Raw genomic sequence first — 16,889 nt, 5'->3', positions numbered from 1 at the left:
TTACCATATATACCTCGGTCAACGCTGATTATATGAAAATTCCTACATTAATGTTTTGCACTTTACGCGCTGTATATTTAAATATTTTTATAATTAATTAAAAGTAATCAACATATAGATTTTGATAACTTTTGCATTTAACCTGACTCAAACACATCTCCTCATTTAAAGGTAGAAGTGTTTACCAGTAAACTAGTTCATCTTGTTAAGTAATCATATATTAATAATGGTTAAGTTTTAATCATCATCCAAAAAATACTTAAATTACATCATTTGTAATTTACTGTAGCATTCAAATAAAGAATATATATATATATATATATATATATATATATATATATATGTGGAAGTATATATACGGGCCGGGTCTATCATTCTCGTTTTCCATATATTTTTCCAAATAGAAAAAAATATTAATGAGCTGGTCATTTAGCCAACAGATACGCTAACCTGAATTAAAATTCAATTTGATCACGTGTATCTATGATATCTATATAGTAAATAGCTACTTTAACCTAAAGTAAAATTCAATTTTGAAATACAACGAATGATAAATTAAGCAATTATCACGTGTGTCTATGATATCTATATAGTGATCTTGAAAATAGCTGCAATAGATGACTCTGCGATTTAGTGTCAAAGCATAATCTGTTAGGATTTAAATCCCTAAATCAAAACCATAGATCTTAATAACGGAAGCGTACATGAATCCATGGATTGAAAATACAAAAGAGTGGTGGTCTTCCAATTATAATTTGTCTAAAAGTCTGGAGTATTCTTATTGATGGGGATACAAAAAAATTGAACGTACTGCAGAGATCTACCCTGTTATTAGTAATTGCCTAATAACTGTCAGATAGTTACTAATAACTATTTTTTATTTTTAATTTGACCTCTCATCAAATTAGATTAACACTTATGGTAGTCACATAATAATTTCATGACAAATATGTCCTTAAGTCACAAATTTTATTCTAAATTAGACCACATCAATTTTGACTTAATTAATAATGATTCAACACATTTATTTAATAACATTAGTAGTCCCTAAAATTTTCTAACAATCTCCCCTGTACTACACATGTATAAAATAATGTGTCAACCTTAGCGCGCAAAAAATTGTCATTATTATGATGTGACATATTACAATCTCGTCCATCAATTACATAAATATATGATCAAAGTTGTTTTCGTTATATCAATCATAACTAAACACGTCAGTGGTCACATATATCAATATAATCAAATGATATAGATCAATCATGAATATGTTGTGGATAAAATTATATGCAAGGTGATCTATTCATATCAATTTTATCTGATCCTACTTTAAAGATATCAAAGTTTATCTTGAATATGCAAAGTGTAATAAACTAATGTCATGAATCTGATCATAAATAATAAATATGTGTGTTTACAAACAACACAAAAACATAAAGCACACAACATAAATAAACGAACAAACAAACTCCTACTGAATCTAGATATCATGAAGCTCTACAACACCCATATGATAAGTGTGTTCGTGAAAGACCTTCGGTGGTAGACCATTTGTAAGATGGTCCGCTATCACGGAGTTTGTTCCTAAATGTTCTATGTAAATCTGTCCACTTTCACTCTTTCCTTAACATCTAAGAACTTGATGTCGATATGTTTCGACTTCGTCGAGCTCCTGTTGTTGTTAGAATACATTACGACTGATTTATTGTCACAATATAACTTAAGTGGCCTTTCAATTCCTTCCACTATACGCAGCCCCGTGACAAAATTCCTCAGCCATATACCATGTTTGGATGCCTCATAACATGCTACGAATTCTGCTGTCATGGTGGATGAAGTTATAAGAGTCTGTTTAACACTATTCCATGATATAGCTGCACCACCTAGCAGATAGACATAGCCTGATGAGGATCTCCTACTATCTTGGCATCCCACAAAATCGGAGTCAGAATATCCGATGATCTCCAATTGATCTGACCTCCTATATGTGATCATGTAATCTTTTGTTCTTTTCAAGTACCTCATGACCCGTTTGGCTGATTTCCAATGATACATACCTGGATTCTTAAGTATCTGCCTAAAACTCCAATAATATACGCAATATCCGGATGCGTACAAACTTGAGCATACATAAGACTCCCAACTACCGAAGCATAGAGAATCTTTTCCATTGCTTGAATCTCGAGAATTCCTTTAGGACATTGATTGAGACTAAATTTGTCTCCTTTAGCGACAAGGGTATCTCCTGATTTACGATCATTCATGCCAAATCTTTTAAGCACTTTATCGATGTAGCTCTTTTGTGATAATCCAAGTAAACCTCGAGAAAGGTCTCGGTAAATATGGATTCCTAATACAAAAGAGGCATCACCAAGATCTTTCATCTCAAAATGATTTGATAGAAATTTCTTGGTTTCATGCAACATGCATTTATCGTTGGTGGCAAGTAGTATGTCATCGACAACATTGCTCTCAAAACCATACGAGAGAATCACTTGATGAAATTTGTGGTACCATTGACGGGAAGCTTGCTTTAGCCCATAAATGGATTTTGTCAATTTGCAAACCATCTTCTTTGGGTCTCCCAACACAAAGTTTTCAGGTTGCATCATATAGATTATTTCTTCAATGTCTCCATTGAGAAACGCCGTCTTGACATCCATTTGATGGAGTTCCATATCGAAATGTGCAACAAGTGCCATTATGTTCCATATCCCTTCCTTTTGAGTACAACATTTAGCTACAAGACGAGCCTTATACCTCTCCACATTACCCTTCGAATCCCTTTTGGTTTTAAAAATCCATTTGCAACCAATAGGTTTCTTTCCTTCAGGCAATGGGACAAGTTCCCAAACTTTATTGTCTTGCATAGACTTATACTCTTAATTCATCGCTTCAATCCACTTTATAGAGTTTGAATTATTCATGGCATTTTGGAAGTTGACAGGGTCATCTTCCATCATACCACAACCATTCTCATTTTCTAAAAGAAAAACTATATAATCATCTGGTATAACATTTCTTCTTTCTGTAGTGGATCGCCGCAAAGGCACTTGATCTTGAGGTTGTTGAGTCTGTACCTCAGGTGGTTGAATGGCAATGTCTTGTTGCTCTTGATTGATGACAAGAATAGAATAGGAATCAAACTTTCCTCAATAGAAATTGTTGAGTCCGAATCCTCCTGAAAGACAAAGTCTTTTTCTTTATTTCTCCCACCAAACTCAATATCCTTAAAGAACGTTATTGTTCCCGTCTCAAAGATTGTCTTAATTTTAGGATCATAAAAATTATAACCCCTTGATCGCTCAGGGTACCCAATAAAGTAGCTGCTTACTGTTTTGGGATCCAATTTCTTTTCACTCGGCCTATAAGGCCTTGCTTCAGCAGGACAACCCCAAATATGGAAATGCTTTAAACTAGGCTTTCGCCCGATCCAAAGCTCATAAGGTGTTTTGACAGCGGCTTTAGTTGGTACCCTCTTTAAAATGTAGGCTGCGGTCTTGAGTGCCTATCCCCAGAGTGATTATGGTAAGGTTGAATGACTAATCATACTCCTTACCATATCCTTAAGAGTTCGGTTTCGTCTTTCATTAACACCATTCATTCTAGGCGACCCAGGCATAGTGTACTGTGGGATGATACCACACTCATCTAGGTATCTGGCAAAGGGTCACGGACGTTGTTCACCTGAGCCGTCATATCTATCATAGTATTCACCACCACGGTCAGATTTGACTTTCTTTATCATTTTGTTGAGTTGGTTTTCAACTTTAGCTTTAAATGATTTGAACACGTCCAATACTTGGGACTTTTCATGAATAAAAAAAATGTATGCATATCTTGAATAGTCGTGTGTATGAATGATACAAAATATTTTTGACCATTCCAAGAAGGAGTAGGAAATGGTCCACAAATGTCCGTATGTATCAACTCTAAGACGTCTGTTTCCCTTAATGCACCCATTTTCTTCTTTATAGTCTGTTTTCCTTTGATACATGCAACACAAACATCAAAGTCCAAAAAATCAATTTGATCCAAAATTCCGTCGGAAACAAGCCTTTCAATTCTATTTCTAGAAATGTAACTTAATCGCTTGTGCCATAAAGAACTTGAATTCTCATTGCTTAATTTGCGCTTTGTACCACGTGATTCCACATTCAAGGTTTCATTGTAAGAAGCAACAGTTTCAAACATATAAAGATTGTCATAAATAACAAGTGAACCGGTCCTAACAACTTTAGAATTAATAGATAAACTGAACACACTGTCTTGAAATGAACAACAATATCCTAATTTGTCCAAATAAGAAACCGAAATCAAATTCTGTCTAAATGACGGTACAGTAATAACCAGTACTTAATAACAATCTAAAATGCCCAATTACTTCCACATCTACCGACTTGCCATCACCAACATAGATGCGTCTCTCGGCGTCACTTGGCCTTCGATAGCTCAGGCAACCCTGCATCGAAACACTTATGTTAGAAGTAGCACCAGAATCTAACTACCAAGTGTTTCTAGGTACTGAAGCCAAATTAACCTCAAAACAGACTAAAGCAAGGAATGTACCTTTCTTCTTACGCCAATGCGATACTTAGGACATTCCTGCAAGAAGAAACAACCCTCTGGAAGCTCCTCTTGGGCTTGTTTCTTTAGTGTTGGACCTTTATCTTTAGCAGCCTCATTTTTCCTCTTGAGATTCTTACTTTTAGAGGTACTTGCCAAATGAGCACTTTCAGTCTTATCTTGCTTCAATCTTTCCTCCTCTTGAACACAAAATGAAATGAGATCGTTAAGAGACCATTTCTCTTTCTGGCAGTTATAACTGACCTGAAATTGACTGAATTTAGGAGGGAGAGATATAAGGACCAAATGGACAAGCAAGTCATCCGATAACTCAAGTTTGAGTCCTTTCAGCTTTGAAGCAATATGAGACATTTCCATAATTTACTCCTATATGTTTTCATTGCCCTTGAACTTCATTGAAAAAGCTTCTTTAAAAGAGTGCTCGTTTCAGCCTTATCGCTCTTTTCAAAGCGCTTTTCGATTTCGGCTAGAAAATCTTTGGCATTGGTGATCTCTTCAGACACGGCACCCCTAAAAGTTTCGATTCAGGTATGTCGCGCTTGATGATCATAAGACTCATTCGGTTAGAACGGTCCCACTTCTCATAGATCCGCCCATCATCGGCGGAACTAGCATCCGTAAGAGAAGCCGACTTATCCATTCTAAGCGATAAGTCAAGATCCATGCAGTTAAGAACAATCATCATGTTCTCATTCCAATCCTTAAAGTTGTTACCATTAAAAACAATCATCATGTTCTCCTTCCAATCCTTAAAGTTGTTACCATAAGCAAATATACACATAAATACAACCTTAATAAGAAATAAAATTCAAATAATGATAAATCTCATCTCAAGATACCTAATGCAACATCAATATCAAGTCTTTGGACAATAATATTAACTGCTAATGGTATTTTTGTTGTAATGATCAAACACTAACAATAAGGCTTGTAAAAAATTAACCTATCTTTGGATCGATCAATTATTCACAAGTAAAACTTTACAATTGTTACATGTTTATCCTCACAAATGTGTATATGAAATTTGGCCAGTCACTAATATTCCTTTGAGCTGACGAGTATCCACATAAATTAACACATACACAACATCTAAAATTCTTCATAAATAATCAAGAAAGGTCACTTTGACGATATTTTTGTTTCAGTTATTTATTAGAAATAATGGACACTTTTATGTATAATATACCATTAATTTGAATAACAGAAGCTTTATGTCATATATATGCATTAATGTATAAAAAAAAAAAAATGCACTGACTTCTTATAAACCATGCCTAAATATCACACTGACTACCAACAAAATTACGTACAGGCATCAACGTGAAGTGAAGAGTCATAAAGATGTCATATGCGACAAAGTTTAATAACATAAAACTGATACTTTGTAATCGCAAATAGTCAAACAATTATATCGCAAGGCAAACAACCCACTTTTGTTTTCTAAAAAAAAAAATATTGCAAATTGAATTGTCAAACACAAGGTATCACAGTGCGATGATCATATACCCACAATTAAACCACCAAAACCAGATTATAAAGTCCATCAATAATTCAATATGCCACGCACAGATCAATGCCGAATCACAACACACCACACATCGACGCAATTGAAAACCAAAACCAAAATTCGCATGTGCACCGAAATACGGTAACGACTAAGATTTTAAAATACTTTTTATCATCCGTATCACAACGATCGTAATCGACGATGATAAAAATAAATCTCAAGAATTGAAATTAGGAAGGCTTCGATACCAATTGTTAGGATTTAAATCCCTAAATTAATCTTAATTCAATTCAAGAGAAACAAAATCATAGATCTTAATAGCAGAAACGTACATAAATCCATGGACTGAAAATATAAAATAATGGTGGTCTTCCAATTACAATTTGCCTAAGAGTCTGAAGTATTCTTGTTGATGGGGATACAAAAAAATTGAACGTACTGCAATCAGGGACCTATCATGTTATTAGTAATTGTCTAATAACTGTCAAGCAGTTACTAATAACTATTGCTTATTTCTAATTTGGTCTTTCATCAAATTAGATTAACCCTTATAATAGATACATTATAATTTCATGACAAATATATCCTTAAGTCATAAATTTTATTTTAAATTAGACCACATCAATTTTGACTTAATTAATAATGACCCAACACATTTATTTAATAACATTAGTACTCCCTAAAATTTTCTAACTTAATCTGATAATGCCTTATCGATATCATGTAACACGTCAAACTTGCACTACACCTACTTCCTAGAAGTGGAACAAGAAATCTGTTCTGACAAGTTATGATTAACTTGTTGACCTTTATATATACCCACTATTACTAAGCTTACTATATACATGTTACAACAACATACATATTAAAGCAATATATAATTAACTGCGAAAATACATACACGCAGTTCTTCAATTTAACCTGGCTAAAACACCAAATCTAATTTCATAAAGAAAAAATGGAGGTTCAAGTCGTTTCCGATGAGATCATCAAACCCTCTTCTCCGACCCCAGATCATCTACGTCACTACACTCTTTCCTTTCTTGACCAAATATCTCCCCGAGCTTACAGTCCGTTCCTTTACTACTACGCTTTGAATGATGGTAAAACCGTCGAATCCAATCATAATGATCATACCGCCGAAATATCTAAAAAGCTTAAGAAAGCCTTGTCCCAAACCCTAACCCTATACTATCCACTTGCCGGCCGATTCGTTGACGTTAACAAATCGCTAGAATGCAACGACGAGGGTGTTCTCTACAAGGAAGCTCGCGTGGTCAACGCAAGACTCGACGAAGTCCTGAAAAGTCCGGTCCCGAGTGAGCTCAACAAGCTTCTTCCGTTTGAGCTTGATGAGATCGCGGAGTTACCGATCGGAGTTCAACTAAATTTGTTTGGATGCGGAGGCATCGCCATTGGAGTCTGTGTCACTCACCGGCTCGGAGACGCCTTGTCGTGCCTCACCTTCATCGGACACTGGATGGCCATCGCTCGCGGAGAAAACATCGAAACCCTAGCTCGTCCCGTTTTTCATTCCGCCGATCTTTTCCCGCCAAAAAAAGACATCACCGGTTACGACCCGTCTTTAAGCATCACAAAGAACATGTGCACCGAAAACGTGACGAAGTGGTTCCAGCTCAGCGCTAGGAGGATCGAGGCTCTCCGGTCGGAATACGAAAAAGAAACGGCGAAAGGTCGAGAAGAGGTTAATAACGATCTGAAGCCTCGCCGTCTCTCGCGTATACAAGCCGTGTGTGCATTCATATGGGAACGTTTCGCAGCCTCGACAAAGCTAGCCGAGACCGAACCTCCCGAGAAACCCTATGTGATCCTCGAAGCCGTGAACATTCGTCCGAAATTCGACCCTCCGTTGCCGCAACATAGCTTCGGAAACTACTACACTACTTCGGCGACGACCGGTTCCATCAAAAGTATTTCTTACGGAGCGAAGTATGGCGAGAGCTTGGCTAGGAAGACCGGAGAGGACGTGAGAAGGATCGACAAGGGGTTTGTGGAGTTCCTTAGGGTTTGTAGGGACGAGTATTTCGAAACTTTAAAGAGAGAAACGGACAAGTGCATGAAAGGAGAAACTTTTGTGTTTGTTTTCAGTAGTCTTTGTAGGTTTCCTCTTTACGAAGCCGATTTCGGGTCGGGCAAGCCAACGTGGGTGAGTTCGGCGGCGAGGGGTTTCGTGAACACTGGTGGATTCATGGACAACGAAGCTGGCGATGGAATAGAAGCTTACATTTGCTTAAAGCCTCAAGACATGGAAAGACTCGAAGCTGACAAAGAGTTTCTTGATTTCATATCGATCTCATGATTTCAATCACCGTTAAACCTTGTTTCTAAAGTGTGCATCTCTATGTGAAAACTTCCATGCACGTGATTGTTATATTAATATGTGTGCGTATGCATGTGTAATCCAAATAAATCTCATTATATAATTAATCTATCCTTACATAGTTCGTAAACCCATGATGAAATGTTGAAAGAGGATAAAACTGCATTCCTAGAAAATTCTTATATCTTAAGTGATATATAAGCCTTGTCATTTGTTGAAACTTGAAACTAATATTCATGTGAATAAATATAAACTATAATATCTAGGGGTGGAAAAAAAATTCGAAAATAATAAATCAGACTAGACTACCATTTTTTTTACCGCCGGTCCGATTAAAATAGTGTTTAATTTATCTTATCCGGTCCGTTCTAATCTTTAGATTGATCTAAAACTTGTCTGATTTTAAAAATTGAAACTAATGATCTGACTGGTCTTAAGGTTTTAAGCTTTCTATAGTTTATAACATTTAACGCTAATAAGTTTAATTGAACCTCCTAGTGAATAGAGAGTTTATTTAATATTTAAAAATAGGGTCCCGCGGTTATATAGCTCAATAGAACTTAAGCTTTTGTAAAATAGCCATAGTTTGCCAACTAAAAGCAAACTAGCCCAAGTAAGATTAATCTAAACTGTATTAAATTTAATCCCAACGAACTATAAGGACAGAATGTAAGTTTTATGAAGGCTGGATTAAAATTAATCGAGACATGATTAAAAGTCATAGTACCCTCAATTGACTATTTTGCTATACCTAATGAAACTATGACTATTTTGCAAAAGTCATAGTTTGAATTGGCTACTTCATACCATTTTTCCTTAAAAATAATTTTAGCTATAATTTCATCTTAAATTTGTAGTAAAACTTAAGAACTATTCAAAATGTATAAATCGTTCAAACTAGACTAGAGCAATCTAAAATGGTTTACTCTAGCTCAATCCCAATTTTTCTAAACCGTCTAAAGCAATTTTTGATCTAATTTAAAGACCAATTTTAGATAGAACAGAATCGTGCGCGCACACTCAAAATAATATCTGCATAGTGATTTTTAAACTTCTACACTATATGTGGACTGTACACGTTTTGCTCAGCTTTCTTTATAGGGCACTTGTTGTACCAATAATTATGTGAGGGATCATCAAATTATGGCGAAAGTAGGTATACGTATAATCAAGGATGGACGCAATAATAGTCATATGGAATGTTGATTAACATGGGAATTTCCCACTACCATATCTATATATACTTATAATTATATATATATATATATATCATATATGCATTCGTATATAAATGCTCACTGCCTATACTCTCTACACATGTGGACAAGTGGTGTTATTAAATATTCAATATAAGTTATGGTTGTTGGTGAAAGGGATAGATGAATTAAAGTCCACTATAATGGTCACGTCTGAATATTTTATAAACGTGTTGCGTGTGGTAAAATCTTTGGTTAAAACATAATATTGTGTGCCGTTTATTATTGCAGTTGTAATGTTATTGTCACTACTCACTAGCAATACATTAACCCTTTGAAATTTTGGAGGATAAAGGATATGCATGAACTTACATTAATTTATATTAAATAAGATAGCATGATTGTGTGGATAAAATTATGATCACTACAGATTCGGTTCATATCTACATTTTAATTGCATATAAACCAAATACTATGATGTATATAATGAACACAATTCTTAAGAGCGTCATCAACCAGAAACGACAGTTGCACACAACAAGTTCTAATTATTCTTTAAGGCTAATAATAAAATAAATATAAGATTTATAGCATAATATCAAGATAAAAAATCCATTAATTTTTTTTTACACTTATCTCATTTACATTTTAGAGTACACGCAGTAATTCAATACAAGTTTTTATATGTCCAATTGCAAAAGGAAAAAAAAAAAAAAAAGTTATTTATTTATTCATATTCACTGAACTTTGGTATGTACACATATCTAGTTTATTGGCTCGAAATTATCTAAAACGCCAGTTAATCACACGGAACAGAGGGGCACATCAGAATTAGGTGAAGAGATATACATTTATTTAAGAAATAATTTGGATATAAGTCATCATCTAAGGGCGAAGTCATTTTCTAGCTTTGGATTGTCAAAGCCAACGCCTATTAGTTTCCTTGAATTTTTATGCCCATGAATAATATATGGGCGCTCTAACAAAGTTATCAAAGTACAACATTAAAATTTAATCTGGCCAACAGTTAATTAGCCAGCCCTTGTTTTGCATGTGTATATTTTAATATGCATGACAGTAACATTCCTACAAAATGAGAAACTACCTCCATGCGATGGTCGCTAAATTCTCTTTTAAAAAAATCACCATTTCTTTCCTTTACTACGTAAAAAACAAAAAAAATAGAGAAAAATCCAATTAAAAAACTCTCGCAAGAGAAGTTGAAGTCGCTGATATTTTAATAATTATTAACGACTATTAATTGCGCAATTTTTTAATACAAACTGAAAACTCATAAAGCAAGAAAACGTTTAAACATTCAATTTTGAAAAAAGTATCAAAAATTTATTAATAGTTCAAAATCGTTAATTGACAAGTAGAGTATCATACTTTGTCGCGAAACCATTGAGAGAGAGAGAGAGAGAGAGAGAGAGAGAGAGAGAGAGAGAGAGAGAGAGAGAGAGAGAGAGAGAGAGAGAGAGAGAGAGAGAGAGAGAGAGAGAGAGAGAGAGAGTTAAAAATGAAAAGTAACGTGTGAGAGAATATATTATTTTTCATAATTATGTTTTTTTTAATTATGGTAACAAATCAATTAATAATTATTAACTAATCTCATTTGAACTCATTTATCAACTGCCAATACAAAAATACGCTTTTATGTTATCGAATATCCTTCCTTATTAGTCAAATGGCTAGTTGACTAAAATATATATATAAAGCTCATGCTAAAATGAAATTGCAATTCAAGTGACTTTAGTTAATAAATTACTCATAATATACGCACCTATGTATATACTAAGTAAGAAACGACTTTTACTATTCATGTCACCAATCAAATTGAATCTTGGTTGCACATCCAGTGTACAAAATTGAAGCTTACACTGTATCAGTGGCTAAGACAAACCAAATACACATAAATTTCCATATATCAGCAGTATACTAATGAAATGGAAATATGAAAGCAACACATGTACCAGTAGTTTTAGCTTTCCAATCAAAATCACTACATTTTATAGTGTACAACTTCAGTCAAAGAAAAGTCACTCTTATGCTTATAAATTTATTGATTCATAGGAGGTTATTTTATAGATCAGTATATCACTCCAAATATGGACATGCATATAAATAGATTAAGCAAATACATCAAAAAACTCCCTAAACCTTAATGATCAGAAAAAAAAATGGAGGTTCAAGTGGTCTCTAGTGAGATGATCAAACCCTTTTCTCCAACCCCAGAAAATCTTCGTATTTACAAGCTCTCGTTTCTTGATCAAATCTCTCTCAAAGTTTACAGTCCTTTCATTTACTTCTACTCATTAAGTAATGACGAGTCCAATAATCACATTGCCGAAATATCCAACAAGCTCAAGAAGTCTTTATCCCAAGCCCTAACCCTATACTATCCCCTGGCCGGACGACCAATTGATGGCCAAGATCTCCTCGAGTGCAACGACGAAGGAGCTCTTTACACCGAAGCTCGTACCAATGTCAAATTATCTGACATCCTTAAAAATCCAATCCCATTGGAGCTGAACAAGCTTCTTCCATTGAAACTCGACGAGCTCGCAACTTTACCTCTTGGCATCCAACTCAACGCCTTTGACTGCGGAGGAATAGCTATCGGCGTTTGTTTTTCCCATCACCTCGGAGACGCTCTAGCATCTCTCATGTTTGTCCGAACTTGGATGGCCATCGCTCGAGGCCAAAGCGACACCGTTGTTTGCCCTAAATTTGGTTCAGAAGATCTCTTCCCTCAGAAGGATTTAAGAGGGTATGATCTTCCCGTTGTCGTAAAAAAGAACATGTGCTCTACAAACACGACGAAAAGATTTGTGTTCGAAAGCTCAAAGCTGGAAACACTCAGGGAAAAATATCAAGAAAAAAGGAGCCACAAAGACGAGAACTCGCTATGCAATACTTGCTTGCCTAAACGCGTTTCGCGTGTCGAGGCCTTGTCTACATTCATATGGACCCGATTCGTGGACGCTACAAAATTGGCCGAATCGGGTCTCCCCGCAAAAGAATACTTGATACTTCAAGCCGTGAACATTCGTCCAAGGTGTGATCCTCCATTGCCAATCCATTCTTTCGGAAACTACTATAGCACTTCCTTAACAAATGGGTTGATTAGATGCCCCACCGGAGAAGAGTACGAAAAAAACCTAGTTCGGGCGATCCGAGAGGACATCAGGAAGATAGACACTCGCTTTGTCGAGTACATGAGAGCGAAAAGCGATGAATTTGTGGAATCTCTCAAGAAAGAAACGTCTAGGTTTGAGAGCGGAGAAGTGATCCGTTTCTTTATAAGCAGTTTGTGCAGATTTCCTCTCTATGAAGCAGATTTCGGATTCGGAAAGCCAACATGGGTGAGCTCGGCGGCTAGGGGTTTCAACAACTCGGTCGTTTTCTTTGACGACAAAAAAGGTGATGGAATAGAAGCCTATATTTGCTTAAAACCAGAAGACATGGAAAGGCTTGAAGCTGACAAAGAGTTCCTTTCCTGCTTCATATCATCTTAATAAAATATGCTTTCAATGTGTGATTTCAAGGAAAAAAAAAACCATTAGTGTGTACTTTTGTTTTGATGTACCATAGTGTAACTACATATATTTGGTTTTGGGTGTTGTGTTGTATTTGCTCTTGTGATTGTTTTATCATGATGCTAAATATGTAAATACAAATAATAAATAATAAAGGAAAGTGTGATAAAATTGTAAGGAGTGTTTTATTTATTTATTTGTTTATCGTGTGTGTGTTTCTAGGAAGTTTTGAGCTGTCCAGTGAATACTCGTAAAGATTACTCATGCATTCTTACTCTTTAAATTTTTTCAATAGATACTTATTTCATGGTTTATGATGTTTATATTCAATATTATCCACACTAGATGAAATAACTCAAATATGTTAAGCATCCCATGTACATTGTTATTATTTATCGTTTTTTGGCATTAGTAATTGTAATTTTTTTGTTGTATATGAGAATTTTTTTAATGTATATATATATATATATATATATATATATATACGAAGCATAATCTTATATTATTCAATAATAGTTCCCCGTTATTTTTTATTTATCTATCCATATCCTCATTGTTGTAAGTTGCTTAACCCCAAATTGAAAAAACTCGCGATAACGGTACCTTGAACTTTAGTTTATGCTATATTATAAAATAGGAAGTTGATAATATTTAGGGTTTTCTTTGTGACATAAACTATAGTCAATTTCTCTATATTATAATTAGCCATCGATCCTTAGAATTAGACTACAATAATTGTTATATAAATATATTAACAAACTTTTAAAAAAAATAACCATTTAATAACATGACTTCCTGTTAGAGGGGAATGCAAATTTCTACGCCAATTAACTCGCACTCTTCATCTATTCTCTTGCGCTCGAGTTTCTTAATATGCACATATAAATTGCCCACGATAATGAAGGTTCGAACATGTAATTATAAACCCTAATCATCGAATGATAATTATAAAGAGATGGACATATATATGAATGACCAATGTAACATGAAACGGAATGAACAAGAAGCATGATAACACATACCCTAGCTCTCGCGTGATAATTTATTTATTACATAAATAAGCGAAGTATTTGTACTTCAAAACTATCTCTTGAGCAATTTTGTATATTTCAGTTTACCGATATTGAAAGTACAAAACGAAAATCCTCTCAAATTTGAGATCCGGACTTCCACAAGACTTTCTCTGGAATTTTATCACAATTATTGCAAACAATATACGAACCGAGTACACTTCTTCACACCAAATCACCCTTGAAGATCACAACCACTCAGATACTAACCGGTATAGTTTATACTCATAAAATCCCCGATTAAAAATAATTCGGGGTGTTTGATAATGCTATTTTATCTTAAAAATCAGCCAATCTTGTTTTTATTATTTGAGTTAATATGACTGAGAACTTATTTCTCACAATAAAATCATAATCTTTACTTGTAACCAAGGGTAAGGCCAACTAACGACCAGGAGGACATAATCCCCCTAACCTTATAAAATTAAAATTATGGCCGTAAAATTTTATTAATTTTTATATTTAGCTTAATTATATGATTTTTTTTATATATGCCCCCTTGAATAACATTTTTTTTCTTACACACCTCTATAAAATATAGAATAATTTTTTAAAATAAAATCTTCTTCCCCTTGCTGTAAATTCTGGCCCCACCACTACTCGCCTTGTTTGGTAAGAAAGATTAAATGATAGATGGATGAATTGTTTTACAAGGGAAAAGAATGGAAAAGAAAGGAAATGATTACATAATTTCTTATTTATGTTTGGTAGAAAGAAAAAAAATGATAGATGGATGGATTGTTTTGAGGGTATATTTGTAAAAAAAAATAACATTTTTCTTCTTTACTTTCATTTCCTTCCAAAATTGGAAGGATTAAAAATGGTGGGCCCGATGGATTATTAATCCCTCCAAATCCTTCCTATTTTCTTTCCCTCCTTCCTACCAAACAAGGCTACATGTCACATCAACGGAAAAAATCAATCCTCTCCTTCCATTTCTTCTCTACCAAACAAAGCCTAGTGTCAAGAAAGAAATAACTAAATCGGATTGTATGTAATTCTTATGCTAGATTTATAAATGCATATATCGGATTGTATTTAATTCTTATGCTAGATTTATAGATGCATATACTTAAATATGAACACCCCATTTCTCTTATAATAATAATAATTATTAATATTATTATTATTATTATTATTATGATTATTAATTATTATCATCTTTACAACGATTGAAAAATAGACTCAGCGTTTACATACTATTGTTAAGAGCGGTAACATTATCATGATCCTGACTTTCTGTGATCTTGAAATTAATGAGTATTTCAGTTTAAGATTGGATGATCTGAATTTTCTTCTTCATTACCCATTCTTCTTCTTCTACTTCTTCAATTTTCATGCAGTTAATTTTCCCTATAGTTGTCATTCTTATCTGTCGCAATTGTAACTTGAAATATACACCGGGTTAGGTAAATGATGTAGATAAGTAATTTATTTAAGTCAACCTCGCTATTAGTGCTGAGATATATGTGATTAAAAAGAGGTTGCCATCTCAACGCTGTGTAATTAATCAAAATGACATGTGTATATATATATCGAGGGAGAGAGAGAGATATCAGCCAAGTATATCACATACAACATCTTGATAAGCTAATAAGCTTTCTTGTTTGATTTTGGAAATAATGATGGTTAATGTAGTATCAGATGGGTTAAGAGTGACGTCCAAGTCAGCACAATAGCACTGCTGTGTCAGTAGTCAGCTTAGTATTCAAGTTGTATAAACTAGCAGATTTCAGTTAGTAAAATAGGACCTTTTATATTTTACAGGTTACAATTCGTACAGCGTGTAAAGCAATGTATTCAAAACAAACTCGTACAAAAAATATGGACTTTTTCAAAATACACGCATAAAATAGGACCTTTTTTAATTTTTTTTTTTTTTTATTTCATCTCCAAATTGATATTTTTTACTAGACATAATTAAACCAAAAAAACTAAAAATATTGACAACACGCTAGAATAAAAAAGAAAATGACACACACACCAACTAGTTTAAATACAGAAAAGCAAGCAAACAGCACATATAAGAAAAAGGGAAAAAAAAAAAAGTTTAGATGGATAAAACCTTTTTTTTTTTTTTTTGCCTTTTCATTGTGATAAAAAAAATGTCTTCTTCACGTGAAAAAAAAAAAAACCTTTAGGTTTGGTTCAAGCCCTTCGTGTTATGGTGTAAACGTTGGAGAGAAGATGAAGTGTCCAGCAATGTTTTTTTTGTTTCTTATTTTGGCTATCTTATGCTACACAAGCATTGTTGTATTTTTTTTTTTTTTTTGGATTATTCATTAACTATGACCTCTTCAATACTTTAGGACCAATATTCAATAAGTCAAAATTAATCCAAAAGTATGACTTCTATATATGTGTTGGTACAAAAATACTCTTAATGAAATATCAATTTTTTGTATTTAATTTTGTTATTTACTTGATGGTCACAAAAGTAAAGTTAGATATCATTTTTCGTTTGTTATGTGAAGTAAAAAAAAAAACTTGGAAAATTTGAAAAAAAATATAGTTTGAAAAATTTGGAAATTCGTTTGAAGATTTATTGACATTTTATCTTTTTATTGACATGAGTGTCAATAAATCTTCAAATGATTCTAAAAAAATTGTTTGAAGATGTATTGACATCGTTGTCAATAAATTTTATAT

General features: G+C 33.8%; 2 protein-coding genes and 1 pseudogene across 2 annotated transcripts; 2 read left to right on the top strand and 1 right to left on the bottom strand.

Annotated features, from left to right (window-relative positions):
* Positions 1-2,995: 2,995 nt before the first annotated feature.
* LOC149403483 (uncharacterized) lies at positions 2,996-5,251 on the bottom strand (annotated as a pseudogene).
* A 1,689-nt stretch (positions 5,252-6,940) lies between these two features.
* Positions 6,941-8,546, top strand: LOC149403482 (epi-neemfruitin B synthase L1AT-like). The gene has a single exon (XM_089610144.1). It carries the CDS (start codon positions 7,053-7,055, stop codon positions 8,412-8,414), a length of 1,362 nt encoding a protein of 453 aa, XP_089466270.1. The 5' UTR covers positions 6,941-7,052; the 3' UTR covers positions 8,415-8,546.
* Positions 8,547-11,721: 3,175 nt separating this feature from the next.
* Positions 11,722-13,343, top strand: LOC149403481 (limonoid 21-O-acetyltransferse-like). Its single transcript, XM_089608103.1, has one exon. It carries the CDS (start codon positions 11,812-11,814, stop codon positions 13,147-13,149), a length of 1,338 nt encoding a protein of 445 aa, XP_089464229.1. The 5' UTR covers positions 11,722-11,811; the 3' UTR covers positions 13,150-13,343.
* Positions 13,344-16,889: the final 3,546 nt, after the last annotated feature.

Source organism: Urtica dioica, chromosome 3, assembly GCF_054948205.1.
Source record: "Urtica dioica subsp. dioica isolate 48M chromosome 3, U.dioica_male_clone48M_v1_H2, whole genome shotgun sequence".
In the NCBI taxonomy this organism is placed as follows: Eukaryota; Viridiplantae; Streptophyta; class Magnoliopsida; order Rosales; family Urticaceae; genus Urtica; species Urtica dioica.
This window is presented reverse-complemented; position numbering and strand designations above follow the sequence as displayed.

Bases quoted from the DNA above. Each gene is read 5' to 3' on its own strand.
- LOC149403482 (XM_089610144.1), top strand. From the start codon at position 7,053: ATGGAGGTTCAAGTCGTTTCCGATGAGATCATCAAACCCTCTTCTCCG.
- LOC149403481 (XM_089608103.1), top strand. From the start codon at position 11,812: ATGGAGGTTCAAGTGGTCTCTAGTGAGATGATCAAACCCTTTTCTCCA.